Raw genomic sequence first — 15569 nt, forward strand, 5'->3', positions numbered from 1 at the left:
GAAGAAATTCCATGGTAACCAGCACATTATTTACTCCAGACCAACGCTAATGGCAGCCAGCGCATAGTCCATGAAACCAGCATTCGTGTCTAGAATGTTGGTGTTGAACTCGGCTGAGGTCGGGTAGAAGTTACCAGAGGGACCAAACTCCAGGGTATAACCGTAGACCTTGTTGACACCAGGCTTAGCCCAGAAGCGGGAGAAGGAGTAGTCGTCACTGGCGCCAGACGTGGGGTACAAGCCGACGGCCTGGATGGAGGTGTACGCACGGCCACCGACAGCCTTCATGGCGTTGACCATGGCCGTTCCGACGGTTCTGATGTTGCTGAGATCGGTGGAGGGGATGTACTCCTTGTAAGCGGAGTCGCCGACGGGGCCGCGCTTGCCGTCGTAGGCAGAGTTGAGGAAGTTCATGGTGGAGGTGGTGGTCTGGTCGTCGTCGTCACCCCAGCTGTAGAGGAGGTCGCCGACGGCGGAGTGGATGTCCATGAACCAGCGGATCTTGGGGAAGGAGTCGTAGACAGAGACGAGGTTCTTGGTCTCGGGCTCGGACTCGGCGGCGGTGCCGTAGAAGACCTCGGAGCTAGGCGAGGTGGAGGCGGGCGCCTCGGATGAGTCGAAGTACTTCTTGAAGTTCCAGAGGAAGTCAAAGTTGCGGTTGATATCGACACCAATTGAGCTGCCGCTGGAGCCGGACTTGGTGTTGCGGTTCTTGCGCCAGAGTGAGCCGGAAGACTGGTCGTAGGCGACACCGTCGGCGTTCACAAGGGGGAAGAAGACGATGCCTGCGGCAAGGACGCTCTTGACCTGGGCGTTGGTGTAGGACTTCTTGCCGTAGGTCAGGCCACTGCCGGACTTGTTGGCGGCAAGGAGATCGGAGATCCAGTAAATGATGTTGTCGGGTCCACCGCGCTCACGGGCGTGAACGGCAGCACTGAAGTACAGGTGGTACTTTGACTTATCGGTTCCAGCGCCGACGTAGTAGGCGTATTCGGTGGCGCCGTTGAAAGTCTTGTACGGCAGAGTGAGAGATCCGATGCCATAGTTCTTGACAAGGGCGTCGCAGGCCGACTTGATCTCAGCAACATTCATGATGCTGGAGATGGTGGTGCCCGAAGCCTGGGTTCCGAGACCGACGGGGGAGATGGTTCCCGCACTGAAGCGGTCACCGGTCCCGATGGGCGCGTTGGCTCTCTTGCTCAAGTCTCTTCTGTGGATAGAGACTTCAGGCACAAGCTCGTACTCCTTGGAGAGATAGTCAATCTGCTCCTCGGTGAGCCAGGCGTGGAGCTTGTAGTGGCTTCCATCCTCGCTGGGCTTGGCAACAGCTCTGCAGCCAAAGTCAAGAGTGTCATTGCGAACAATGTCCCTATACGCTGTTAGTGTCTAGGCCGGATGAGTTGATGATGAGGTGTTACCTGAAGCTCTCGGGCGAGGGCCCCTGCAGGTACACAGGAAGCAACTCTCCGAGCACAACAGTGCTCTGGAGAATCAGAGACGCGATGAGAGAGTACTTCATGGTGATCGAGACGATGGGAAGCGGAAGGATGCGAAGGATGCAAGAGGAACGGCCCGTCGCCAAGTATGCTTAAGAAGATGGGGGATTTGGCCTGCTTTCATAGTCGTTTCCATGATGTCCACAACGGCTGGCTTTGTCTCGGCCATAACATCTCATTCAAGCAACTGGCTACTCACAAACCAGTTCTCACTCTGGAAATCTACCCCATGTCTCCATGCCCACAAAATTAGCTATCATCGTGACCAATCATAAGCTTAAATCCCCCGGCCACGCTTGAGGATCGTTCATGCGACCTGCCCCAACAAGCATAGCGCTCTTCTGATCTTGGTAGGTGGTTCGAATCATTCATATGAGAGCAAACGGCGCCCCGTACGTAAAGCGGTAAATGGCCTGAATTACCGCGTTCAAGGAACTTTTTCTAGCACGAATCCACAATGTCACCTTCCTCCACGGCTGCGAACAGCGGCGAGGACCGATCGCGTGGACCTCCTCGTTGTGTTCCCGCTCCCGATGTGGGGTGGTGACTGCCGGAATTCGCGACACCAGGTTTAATTCCTACATTCTTATTCCTTGGGGTTGATTATTGCGACTTCTCAGCCCGCAAGGCTCTATGGAGGTTGTCAGCATTTCTTGCTTCCTCCAAATCTCAGAAACGAAAGATCTTTTGATTCCCCTCCTAGCGATTGCTTATGCTGTGACGTACGTTCGATGCATGTAAGACGACTGACTAAGAATCGCAAACTCGCGCCATCTTCCCATATTCCAAACAGTCGATTGGCCTCAATAATGAATGCTTCAAACATTGAGTCAATTGACTCGGCTACTTGAGGAAACCCCGCGCACATCGAATAATACTGAATAGACCACGACAACTGTTTGCCATTGATATCACGTTGTGGAACCAGACCGGGCTAAAACTTGAGGCTTCAATCATGCTGTCGTTCTCACTCCTCAAGGCGACCGTCTGTCTCATTTGGCAGTCCTCGGGATGGACAACATGTGGACAGAAACCAGCCAGCGCGTTTCCGTCGCTCCTCGATGCTACACTCGACGACCTCAATCGCGGTCTGAGCAGTGGAATTTTCACCAGCGTCGACCTCGTTAATGCTTACATCGAGCGCATTAAAGAGACCACGCCAACCCTCAACGCCGTCACCGAGATCAATCCGGATGCCGTCTCCATCGCCGAAACTCTGGACCTCGTCCGCCGACAGGGCGGACCGCTTCTCGGCCCCTTACACGGCGTCCCCGTCCTGATCAAAGACAATATTGCCACGGCAGACAAGATGAACAACACGGCCGGCTCTTATGCCCTCCTCGGCGCTAAAGTCTCCGAAGATAGCACCGTCGCCGCCAAGCTCCGGAAAGCGGGGGCGATATTGCTCGGCAAAGCACACCTGTCGCAGTGGGCCGAATGCCGGAGCTCCAATTCGAGCAATGGGTGGTCAACGTATGGCGGTCAGACCCTGGGCGCATATTACCCCTTTCAAGACCCATCGGGTTCGTCGGGGGGCAGCGGCGTCGCGTCTTCGGTCGGTCTCGCGTGGGCGTCCCTGGGGACTGAGACAGCCGGCTCGATTTTGTTGCCCAGTGACGTCAACAACGTTGTGGGCATCAAGCCCACTCTTGGCCTCACCTCACGGTACCTCGTTGTGCCCATCTCGGAGCACCAAGATGTTGTTGGACCTATCGCTCGGACCGTGAAAGATGCTGCTCATCTCCTGGGAGCTATCGTCGGGGTGGATCCCAGCGATAACTACACGTCTACATTTCCTTTCCCGAAGACACCAGACTACGCCGCGGCATGCGTTAAGGGGGGGCTGCTGGGCAAGAGATTGGGAATTCCACGACATGTGCTACACGACCCTCAAGAAGCCCCTCTCTCCAACTACTCGGTGACGGTATTCGACTCGGCCGTCGACATTCTCCGGTCTTCAGGTGCGGAAATCATAGACGACATTGTTTTGCCAGGATACAACATGACCGAAATCTCCGCGCTCCTCACCAAGAGCCTTCACGCAGATTTCGCCGTTGCCATAGAAAAGTACTTTGGGCAATTGGCGACCAACCCGTACAACATCACCACGCTTCGTGAGCTCCGGGACTGGACCCAGCATGGCTCTCGCGAGCAATGGCCTGAGAAGAACACACTCTCATGGGACAACAACCTAGCAGAAGGTCTGCGTAACACAGATCCGGAATTTTGGGATGTGCACCTCCGGCTTCTGTACCTGACTGGTCCTCAAGGATACACAGGAGCTCTCAAGAACCATTCTCTGGACGCGATAGTACTGCCGACGGCGTTTGCTGTGATGAATGCTGCCATATCCGGTACACCGGTGATATCGGTACCGTTTGGAAGACATCCGGGCGATACTGAAATTATCAAAGATAAGACTGGAACGCTCAATGCCGTGGCACCGAACTTACCCTTTGGCATTGGTTTTGCGGGGGCTCCGTTCAGTGAGGAAACACTGATTAGCATCGCGTACGACTTTGAGCAGAAGGTCCAGGCCCGGGAGGTCATCAAGCCCTATATAAAACCCAAGAGCGACCTAGAAGACATAGTTAGACGCAGAGCCGAGGTGGAAAGCAGACAAGAATTGTGACATGAAAGTTTTCGCCAAGACAGTTTCGCACTCAACGATGACGCCAAGTTACGTCCTTAGGTTGATGTATGTAGAATAGCTACTACAGTACTGCATCCAATACCCTCCATGACAGCATATCTCCTCACCATTGCGTCTTCAAATAGGCAAGCCACAATCACATCACTGATCGACTTTCGGGACTTTCCCGGAACCCCGCGCACCGATTTACGGCGGCGGGTATCTAACCGGCCCTGAATGCAGGCCCTCCGGGTCGGATTCCGATCGCATCACAGCGGTTCCCCGCACTCCGAGAAAGCCCCGAGACCCTGTCGGCAGCGCACCCGATCTTAGATACAGATGTCTTATATCAATGAGCTTTAATCGAATTGTGAACGAAACAATTCCTTGATTCAACTTGCAACCTAAAGAAACACCAAAAGTGAGTTGGGTTGCTGATCTTTGAGTGCCCGAGAATGCATGTAACTGACCAGTGTCTTATCAGTGTCTGGAAACCTAGTCCCCCTCACTGTTATCAAGGGCGCCGGCCACGAGTATATCCCCCTCCCGGAGGGCGAGAACGCGACTGTTGCCGATTTCCACTCGTAAGAAAACTTTTATGTATGAAGTGGTAAACAAATGCTGAGAACTTGCTAGAATCCGAACAAACACAAAGGACTCACCTGCTCACTTCACCTCGGGTTTCTACAAGATTGTCGCAGGACCCGCTCGTCCCGCGCACTACAACTTTGAGGAGACTAAGTACGTCCTCAACGGTCAAATTGACATTTTGGTAAGTCACTTCGTAACCGTGTAAAGCTATGGGGCACATGAGATAGGGAGCTGACTAGCGTGGTTTTAACAGGATGAGGCTACTGGGATCACCCACCATCTAGTACCTGGAGATTTTGCTTTCTTCCACGTCGGATCCAAGGTCAAGGTAAGCTTATATTCCCTATGTTTATAACTTCCAAGCTCATGATGTATTCTCTCTGTCTAGTTCTCTACCAAGTCAGAAGGCCTTGCTTTCTACGCCGTTACCCGGCCCGTCAGAGTTCCCCACCCGAACCTGAAGGGCCGTGAGGAGGACACAAAGTCCAAGTTGTAAATCATTAGAAAAAGTAAAACTAGCACGCAACTTGAATTATAGACAAATTTGACTTTCAACCCTATTACTAATCCACTCAAAGGATCTGAGGGGCACCTTTCGTAACCTTGAAGCCGCCAGGGGAGAGTTCTTGGAAAACGCCGCTTGGATCATGCTTCTCAGCAATTGACCTCAACCGTTCCTTGTTGGCCTGCCCATAACCAGCAAACGGGTCCTGGAATTGGCTGGCGTAGTTCGTATACTTGTAGCCCGAAGCAAGGCCTATCTCATCTGCCACCTGGTGATTCTCTCTTCTGTGCGCTGCTGAGCTCTGTAGATGGCATCGTCGTCTTTTGCGTTCTCCCACCTTGCCCGTAGGTTCACAAAGCCAAGAGGCTGCGACTGTTCCCCGAGTCGGCGAGGATTCCCGCCGTTTCGTCGCATCAACTCGAGCTAGGATTTGTTGATGGCCTGGATCTGGATCTGCTGGATGGAGATGAAAGCCGGTGCGCTGGCTTCCTTGTTCCAGATCTCGAACGCCACTTGCAGCAAGTTGGCGTCCAGAATAAGGACGCGGTCCACAAAGAACTTCGCAAGATGCTGGCGGGGAAGAGAAGGTTCTCGGCAATATCTATATAGAAGACGTTTATTGCTTCAATAGCTGATGGCTTAGAGTCGTAGAATTTGTTAACGACGGGAGGATGGGTGTTACTGTCGGATTAGAAGTCCAATTCGACTACGGTATACGGCTAACTACGCAGGGGCTAATTAGGGGCCCTATTTACGATTATCATAGCTAGCCTAACCTACGGTTAGAACCTCTTTTTTATACTTATATAAAAATTTATATAGTTTAATTAATCTCTTTATTAACTTATAGTTCGAACTAACTACCTTATTATAAAAATACTAATACTAATTAATAATTAAATTTTATTATTATAAATTAATAAGGTATCTCGCTATATAAAAAAGACGACCTCTTAATACTATATAAAATAAGAGATTCGTATTAATTAACTTTATAAAAATAAATAAAAAAGGGGGTAATTTTTAAATACTATACGGAATTAAATAATCGTAGCCTTTTATTATTTATAAAAGGTCGACGTTTATTATATTAAACTACGTTAATTAATAAAACTATTTAAGTAACTAGTTTTTTATTATTACTTTAAATAGCTTTTTTATTAAATAACTTTCTTATAGCCGGCCCGTAATTAGAAATTAATTAGTTAAATTAATAAAAAAAATTCTTACGTAATAATTACTTACTTAACTAATTATTATATTAAACGAGCTTAATAATATAATATAAAAAAGTATTACGTAATTAAAAAAAAAGATTTTTAAACGTAAATATTTTTATTTAGTAATAAATATAACTTTATAAGAAATTATAAAACTAAGAGATTTATAGTATATAAAAAAGTTTATTATTACGAGGGTTTTATAAATATAATTTTAAACTTACGATCTAAATAACCTCTTTATAGCTCTTTTAACTACTTTCTAAGTATTACTTAAAAATATAGTATAGGGGACGGTTTAATAAGGAAAAAAAGGATTTAGAAATTTTAATAATATCGAGCTAAAAGTATTATAAATCTTAGAAATTAACTTAAGAAAAAAGTAATTATTTTAAAATAGTCCTATAACTTCTTATTATAATTATTATTAGCTTAAAAAAAGGCTAAAAAAACGAGGATTTAAGGGAGAAAAAAAAGAATTTTTTAGAAAGCTACTAAGGAGCTTTTTTTTTATATTAGTTCTTAATACAAAATTACTAAATTTTAAAAAATTAACTAAGTAATAAAAAGAATTATTAGTAAATAATAATTACTTAATAATAATTAAGTTATAAAAAAGACTACTTAAAAAATATAAAATAGGGTACTAAGAAGTAGTTAAAAAAAAGATTTTTAAAGTAATTAGCCCTACTTAATACGAGTAGCGAGTAGTATTTTTAATAAGTTTTTTAGACTTATAATTTTATAAAAAGGAGGGCTTAACTTTGCTAATTATACTTAACTACTTATTTAGTTCTTAATAGCCTATTTAGCTCTTTTACGAGCTACTTAGTATCTATTTTTAACTATTTTTTTAGAATATTACTCTAAAAAAGGTAGGTTAAAAAAGGAAGTAATTTAGAGATTATAAAGAGTACGAGGCTTAGGAAGTTAGAAATATATAAAATAGTAGAAATTAGTAATTAGTAAAAATCCTAAGACTAATTATTACGTTTTTTTATAATAATATAAACGTTTATTATTATTATTAAAAAAGGAATTACTAAAACTTATTTTTTTATACTAAGTAAAAAAGAGGATCTTAGTAAGTACAATAGCTAATAATTTAAAAGGGTAATAGTAATTATTAAAAATAGTAAAAATAAGAGTAATAATAAGATAGTAAAAAAAAGTAGGAATTACCTAGACTTTAATAAATTCGTTAAGTAGTAAAAGTACGGATTTATTATAATTAGTACGCGGATTAGATATATTTTTATTAAGATTAAATACGTTAGTAATTATTAATATAAGTATAAGTTAAAGTATAACCTTTAGTAAGTTAGGGTAAAGAAGAAGAAGAAAAAACCCAATTTTAAATAGAATCCTAATCCTTTATAAGTAAGTAAATATTAACTTAGATTATTAGGGGACGTAAATATATAGGATCGTAAATTAGTTTAATAATAAGTAAATTAACGTAATATTAATCTATTTAACTAAGGTTTATAAAAAAAAAGGGCTATAAAAGTAACCCCTATTTTATAAAATCGTAAACGACCTTAGCTACTAACTAGATAAATAGTTTATAAATATAAGCCTAGGAATTATAAAAGTAGTTAATAAATTCTTTTATAAGTAAGGGGTATTATCAATATAGTTATAATTACGAGAACTATATAAAATCTTAGTAACGACGATTATAAAAAAAGAATTTATATTATAGAACTAAGTATAAGTTAATAGAGCGTATAATTATTTTAATAAATTTAGAAAAAAGGTAAACGACCTAGATTTCCTTTTTATAATTACTAACGGTAATTTATTATTATAAAAAAATATATAGAAATAAAATATAATACTAAATATATAATAATTAATAATTTTATTTATTTTAATTTATAACTCGTTACTATTACTAATACGAAATTTAATACTAATTAGTTAATAAAAAAGGAAATAAACGACCCAAAGTTATTAATAATACGCAATAACGTAAAGATCGTATATAAATACTAAAAATATAGTAATAAATACGAGGTAATTTATAAATTTTAAAAAGATCTTTTTAAAAAAGAAATTATATTTTAGGGGGAAGTATAAGGTTTTATAAAAAACCCTAACGATATTTTATAATTATTATAAAAAAGTTAGGATTAGGGAATATTAATATTATTTAGTAATTAATATTATACTCGTAAATAAAGCTTCTAATTATTATTACGAAGTAGTACGTAATTTTAATTAGAACGATTTTCTTAATATTATTAATATAATCCAAAGCTACTTCGAGACTTATAATAAGAATTTAGAGCTCTTATCTAAGCTATGAGTAATTTTTTTTATATCTATAGCTAGGATAATAAAGGGTAAATTATAAATAGAAATTTTTAAAAAGCTTATTAATTAAATTAATAAGCTAGCAAAAACCTAGTTAAATAAGGGGACTAACGAGCGGAAAGTTAAATATTTTTATATTATAATTTAGTATATATTAGAAGTAAAAATAACCTTATATTAGGTACCTAAAAATTACGAGACGCTCTACTTAAGGCTAAGATCTAGTTTTAATATTAAGGTAAGAATACCGTACTAAACTTACTTCTAAGTATATAATAGCCTTTATTAGTAATATTAGGTCGATCGGACGTATAATAAAAAAAGAAAAGAAACTAAGTACGGTAATTATTAGTAAAAAGGCCTAGATTTATTAAATAAGTAAAGATTTAACTTATAAATAGGGTAATAAAAGAAATAATACTTTATTTATAAAAAAGATAGATATTAGTTAAGTAATTACTTTAAAAAAGAGCGTACTAAATTATATAAATAATATAAAATATTAAGAGTAGTAAATAGTAAAACTAGTTTTTATTAATTTAGCTAATTCCTTATTATATATAAAAGTAAATCTCCCTTTGATAGAGTAATCTACCGGGGCCGTATTATATATTACGTATTGGGGAAAACTAGGTATAATGCGCTCTATACTTAATTACTAATTAAAATAATAGTTAACTAACTTAACTATTATCTCCTTTTTATTAACTCTTAACTTTTTACCGCTCGCTTATAAAGCGAGTTTTATTTATTTTAATACGTATAGGACTTCTTAGTACTAGCCTACGTAGGTAGCTAGGTTTAGTATAATCTATTTTTTTATATAAGTATTATTATTACCTAGGGGGTCCCGTAAGAGCTATTTAAGGCGTTAGCTTATTACCCTAACTTTATATACCTCTAGCTCGTTTATTATAACTATTATAGCTAGGCCGGCATTAATATACCGGATCTTAGTATTTATATTAGCCCGGCTATTTATAGTACTTATAATATTATTTAGCTAAATTTTGTATTATTAAAAAGTACTTTACTACTTTTTAGGCGTGCTTACGTTAGTTACGATAGCTATAGCGTTAAGCTAGCTGAGGGTACTTAGCTTAAGAGGGGTAAACTTATTAATAAGTATTTTTAGCCTATTAATTATTAACTATATACTAGGAGGTTCTTATTAAAGTAGTATTTTAACTAGCTAACCTCTTAACTAGTTATTTAACTAGCTATTTAGGTAGTAGTTTATATATTAATAGGTTTATTTAATAGATTTATTTAGTAAATTTATTTAGTAAATTTATTTAGTTTAAATAGAGAGTAGCTTTAGGTAATATTAAAAATAATAAGGATAAAAAGAATCTTTACGAGCTTTAGTATAAGTAGTAAATATTAACTTATTTAGCCCTTTTTTTAAAAACCTCTATATTACTATTAAAGTTTAAAACTTCTGTAGTTAAGGGCCGCTTCTAACTATTATAGCTAACTATTGTAGCTAATTATTATGGCTAATTATTATAGCCGACTTTTATTATTAACTTTTCTAGCTAGCGCTACCGTAAGGTAGCTTACTTATTCTAAATTAAATAGCGGTTTTTATATTAAAATTATTATATTATATTAAGCGCGTGCTTAGAATATATTATACGTATTATATAATTAAAAAGTGTATTATATTATATAATTTTTTTTAAAAGCGTAATCCCGTTAAGGTCGATTTTTTGTACTTATAAAGTTAGAAAAAAAACTATTATATAAAAGTAAATTTAGGGGTATAGAACTTAATAATAGTAGTTAAAGTAGTAGCTTAAAATATTTACTCTCCTTAAGAAATTCGGAAAATAAAAAAGATTTTACTCCCTATATTAACGAATTAGATTATAATAAAATTAACGATATTAACTACTTATTTTTTATATTATTAGCTTCTAAAAGATATATAAAACTAAATAAATAAAAAATAATAAAAGCTTTTAATAAATAGGTTTTTATTTATAAATAATAAGGGAAGGTCCTTTAAATAATAGATATAGAGGTAAATAAAAGGACGAATTTAATAGTATAGAATTCTATTTTCTTAATACTTAAAGAGAAAATACTATTTATATTAATATTAAAAAAGAAAGATAGTACTAAGTAATTTTAAAAGTAATTAGAAAGGTCCTTTTTATATTACTTAGATTACTTAAATACTAAGCTTATATAAGTATTCTATATAAGTAAAAGGTACGGCCTAGATAATTTCTATAGGATTATCTTAAATACTAGGGTATTATAATAATTAATAAAAAAAAAAGGGTAATTCTAAGTACTATAAAAAATCGCGCTAGTAATACTTAATATATTAATAATAAGTATTATAAAAATTAGCTTTAGCCTAAGTAAAGAGATTATTACCCTAAGTATAGTAAAAATAGAGACGTATTTTAGAACGATAACTTTTTATATTTTATTTATTAATACCCTATTTCTCTTATATTTAAAAAATATAGATCGACTAGGTATTATATTTAATAATATAAAGAATAAAATCTTTAGTAATAAGTATTTTAAAATAGTCGAACGACGATAGGGGTATACGTTTATAAAGCTTATTAATAATACGAAGTTAATTAATTATTTAATAAAAAATAAGCTTAGATAATTATACTAAAGATTTAAGTACTCGTTAGTTACGAGGCTATATAGCTTTTTAAAATAATTAAATAATAATAATATCGAAATAGGGGTATTAGAATAGTTAATAAAAGTGTATTATTAATACTAAATAAATGCGTAAAGCCTACGTAAATTTAAATTTAAATTGCGTAATAAGCTTAATTTTAATTAAGAAATGGTTATCGATATCTTTTATTTAAATAGTTAACTAGTCCTATATATAATTAACGAGGTTATATCGTTTTAAGTAGGGTAATTTTTCTAGGATTTATAAATAAAAATAGTATAGGTAGTTTTATAAAAAAGCTAGATTAATATATATTAAGGACCGCTAGATAGTATTAAAACTAATATTAGTACGAGTTTTAAATTAATAAAATTTAGAGAAAATATAATAGCTTATAGTATATAGCTAAAAGTTATGCCCGTAGAAGCGTACTATAGTATTAAAAAAGTAAAAAGGGTATATTAGTAATTAAAAAGGGCGTTTAGGATTATTAAAAAAGAAAATCCCGATTTTATTAATAACGAATACTTCTAAACGGTACTTAAGTATTATAATAATACTATAGGGCCTAATAAGTTTATACTAACGTTATTAATATTTAGAGTATACTTAAGAACGACTTTAGCCTTGCTATTATTACTAAATATAAGCTAACGAGCCTAAGTAGTTAAAAAAGTAATACGGGTATTATATAAAATAAGTATAAAAAAGTAAGTTAACGAAGTAATTACTACGTATAATAGGCCCGATATAGGGGTTAATTTAAATATACCTCTAAATTTAAATATATAAATATAGTACGAAATTACTTAGTAGTGGGCTAGGCTATATAAATTAATTTTTATTAATAAGCGCTCTTACGTAATTACGAGGGATTATAACTAGTCATTTAAAGTATTAACTAATTATTATAATTAAATTATATTATACGGATTTTATTAAGGTAATTTTTAATTTATAAAAAGAAAAAGAGCTAAGGGAAATAAGATAACCCGTAGTAAAGGTATAAGAAATTATCTTTAATAAAATTATTATAGTAATATTAATAAATAATAAGAAAAAAGAAATTGTTAAAAGGGTATAAATATTATTAGCGAGACGTTATAAAAGATTACGATAGTAAGCCCTAATATAATAATTTATTATTAATAACGAGGTATTTAATACTTTTTATATAGTAAAAGAGAAAGCCGATTTCGAGCTAGTAGTTAAACTACGTAAAAAAGGTATTATTATAACTATTAAAAAGCTATATAAAGGATTAGATCTTATCGAAATAAATACTTTATATAATCGAGGGGTTTATTAATTTATCCTCTACGACCCTAAGAAATATAAAAGTCTCTATATATTTAAATTACGAATAGTATATAAAATTAAAAAAAAAAAGAATATTTTAACTATATAAGAAATCTAAGTATATAACTTAGAAGTATAGCGATATTAAAAAAGCGACGCTACTTACTTAATTACTTATAATATAGCGCTATAACTAACGATTAATAATAATATTAATAGTATTACTACGGAAGAAGGGATACGAGATTTAGAGCCGTAATATTACTTAGGCTTATATTTAATTAGCTATAGGGCTTATAAAGAAAATCCTAGCCTATTTATTAAAGGAAATAATTAATAAGTACTTAGAAAGTACGATTATTAAAGTACTTAAACTATTATATAGGCTCGTAGAATTGGGTACTTATTAGTAGGCTATATATTACGATTTTTATATTAATTAATTATTAATAGTTATATTTATATACGACCCGTACTTATTAATCTCTAAGTACGAAGGTAAATAATTTAAAATTATTAGAATATAAACTAATAATATATTAAGCCTATTTAATATTAACTTTATAAAAAAAGAGGATAAAGAGCTTTAAAAAGCAGGCTTCGTAACGAAGCTAAAAAAGGTCCTTATAATAAATAACTTATTAATATTTAATAATAAGATTTTTATAATTAAAAAGAAAATCGTCGTTTTTTAATAAAAGGGGTAGAGTAAGAAAATTATTTTTATTAACCTAAATATAATTAATATTAAAAAGCGATATAAAGCTAAGCTTATATAAGGGGTATATATTATAAGTATTTATTAACCCGAAGTAATTTTTAATTACGTTAGAATAGTATAAGTTATAAAGCTAAATAAATAAGATATTAAAGTACTTAATAAATAACTTAAATAATAATAAACGAATCTTAATCGAGGCCTCGTTTATTACTTAATTAACCTCGCTATTAATAAGCTTTATATCTTTATTAATAGGTTATTTATAAATAATAACGACCTTATTTTATAATTAGGGTATATTATTATTTTTATTAACGAGAGTATAAGTAAGAGCGAATTTATTATATATAATAATATAGTTTATTACTTATTAATTAAAAGTAAGTAGGTAATAAGAAGTATATTAGTATTAAAAGTTTATAGTATAGTTAATAGTATTAACCTCGCTTATATAATTTTAATAACGTTAAGGAAGATTATTAATTAACTTAACTTTTTACTAATTTTAATAGTTATTTATACTAATTCTTATTTATTATATAAATACTTTATTAAATTAGGAATAACGAAAGAAAAGAGGCTTATAATTAATATTATAGCCCTTAAATAATTATATAAAAAGTACGAGATCCTTAAGATTTATTAAATTAATAATAATAATAACCTTATTAACGCTTTTATAAAAATAGTATTTAATAAGAAGTTAGAATAATTTATAAGTAATAAAAAAGTTAATATATAAATAAAGGGATAAGTTATATAAAAAGAGTAAAAAAAAGGGGGAAAAAAAAACGACTTAGTAAACGGGCCCGAGGTCGAATTATATCTTTAATTATAATAAGTAAATTAATAAAAAAAAGAGAAAGTTAGTATTAAATTAGAAGTTTAATTTAATTACGGTATATAACTAACTACGTAGGGGCTAATTAGGGGCCTTATTTATAATTATTATAGCTAGCCTAACTTATAGTTAGAACCTCTTTTTTATACTTATATAGAAATTCATATAATTTAATTAATCTCTTTGTTAACCTACGGTTCGAACCAACTACCCTGTCATAGGGATACCAACAGTTACTGTCAAATGTCTTCTGATGGACTGAAATCGCGACGCCAACGGGGGCTCCACTCGCTTGTACGTTCCAGGACAAAACTGCCGCGTTGCTAAGATATTCGGGGGACTGAATCGTACCCCAGTCAGCGAAAGCCGCGTTGGCCGTGATGTTCTCAGGGGCGTCGTAATGGAGCTTCGCGTACCACATCTTGTCCTGCCGGAATGTGTTGAACTTCAACTTGGTGACAACACCGAAGTTACTGCCACCTCCCCGAAGGGCCCAATAGAGGTCGGGGTTTGGTGTTGTTGATGCATTCACAATCTCGCCGCTGGCCATGACAACCTCAAACTCGATCAGGTAGTTGTCGCAAGTCCATCCGTAGCGGTTACTGAGCCAAGAGACTCCGCCTAAGTCTGCATAAGCAATGTACTTACTCAGAGACATCGGGCCAAAGACTCGGATGCGGAGGTTGACTTTCCACCAAGAGTGAGCCCACCGACACCCACTCCAAACATCCGACCGCCAGGGATGGTCACGCCAGACTTCTGGAGATTCTCATGTGTAAGCCCAAGTGTTTCCAGGCTCCACAATCGCCGAGCCCTTGTCTTCGCTCAGTGTGATCCCGTTGAGCCGGACCAGGTCAATCACGAGACCTCCCTCAATCGTCGAAGCTGTATAAGTATAGTGGCCTCCGCTTTGACTGCGAACTGACAGCCTGTGTTTGGGATATTTTTAGGGGCGACTGAGACCTCGGTGGTACTGACAGGCTGAAAGAAGCAGGAGGGAGATACGTCGCCTTGGATGGTTGACCAGAAGCCTTCCCGAGACGCCACATAGTCCGTGCCGTTGGTTGCGCCGAGGTAGACCTGGTTAGGGAATTTGGTCACGAGAGTTTCACACTTTCACTTCGGTCAGTAACTATATACTCTCCTGGATTAAGGTCTCTTGAGGAGTTTGACTTACTGTGATGGCGCAACCGGTGTAGCTGCCGATTGCACCCGGGGAGCCGGCGGCTAAAGTAGACGCTCCTAAACGAGAAGGAACGAAAGGGAATGCGGTGTTGGGAACATGGCTA

At 35.8% G+C, this 15569-nt stretch overlaps 5 protein-coding genes across 5 annotated transcripts; 2 read left to right on the forward strand and 3 right to left on the reverse strand.

The window, feature by feature from the left end:
• Positions 1-30: 30 nt before the first annotated feature.
• CCOS01_14672 (zinc carboxypeptidase) lies at positions 31-1519 on the reverse strand (the record flags this gene model as incomplete). The annotated part of the gene is made up of 2 exons (XM_060462815.1): positions 31-1369; positions 1419-1519. 2 exons carry the CDS (start codon positions 1517-1519, stop codon positions 31-33), a joined length of 1440 nt encoding a protein of 479 aa, XP_060306646.1.
• Positions 1520-2451: 932 nt separating this feature from the next.
• CCOS01_14673 (amidase) lies at positions 2452-5215 on the forward strand (the record flags this gene model as incomplete). Its single annotated transcript, XM_060462816.1, has 5 exons — positions 2452-4124; positions 4602-4712; positions 4765-4900; positions 4973-5047; positions 5108-5215. The coding sequence occupies 5 exons, from the start codon at positions 2452-2454 to the stop codon at positions 5213-5215; spliced, it is 2103 nt and encodes a 700-aa protein (XP_060306647.1).
• Positions 5216-5291: 76 nt separating this feature from the next.
• On the reverse strand, positions 5292-5762 carry CCOS01_14674 (FAD binding domain-containing protein; the record flags this gene model as incomplete). Its single annotated transcript, XM_060462817.1, has 1 exon — positions 5292-5762. A coding segment is annotated over one exon (471 nt), but the record flags the coding sequence as incomplete, so codon positions are not given.
• Positions 5763-11092: 5330 nt separating this feature from the next.
• CCOS01_14675 (uncharacterized protein) lies at positions 11093-11326 on the forward strand (the record flags this gene model as incomplete). Its single annotated transcript, XM_060462818.1, has 1 exon — positions 11093-11326. A coding segment is annotated over one exon (234 nt), but the record flags the coding sequence as incomplete, so codon positions are not given.
• A 3161-nt stretch (positions 11327-14487) lies between these two features.
• Positions 14488-14938, reverse strand: CCOS01_14676 (FAD binding domain-containing protein; the record flags this gene model as incomplete). The annotated part of the gene is made up of 2 exons (XM_060462819.1): positions 14488-14492; positions 14632-14938. The coding sequence occupies 2 exons, from the start codon at positions 14936-14938 to the stop codon at positions 14488-14490; spliced, it is 312 nt and encodes a 103-aa protein (XP_060306650.1).
• Between the last annotated feature and the right edge of the window lie 631 nt (positions 14939-15569).

The sequence above is a fragment of the Colletotrichum costaricense genome (genome assembly GCF_030867565.1).
Source record: "Colletotrichum costaricense strain IMI 309622 chromosome Unknown Scaffold_21.1, whole genome shotgun sequence".
Classification (NCBI taxonomy): domain Eukaryota; kingdom Fungi; phylum Ascomycota; class Sordariomycetes; order Glomerellales; family Glomerellaceae; genus Colletotrichum; species Colletotrichum costaricense.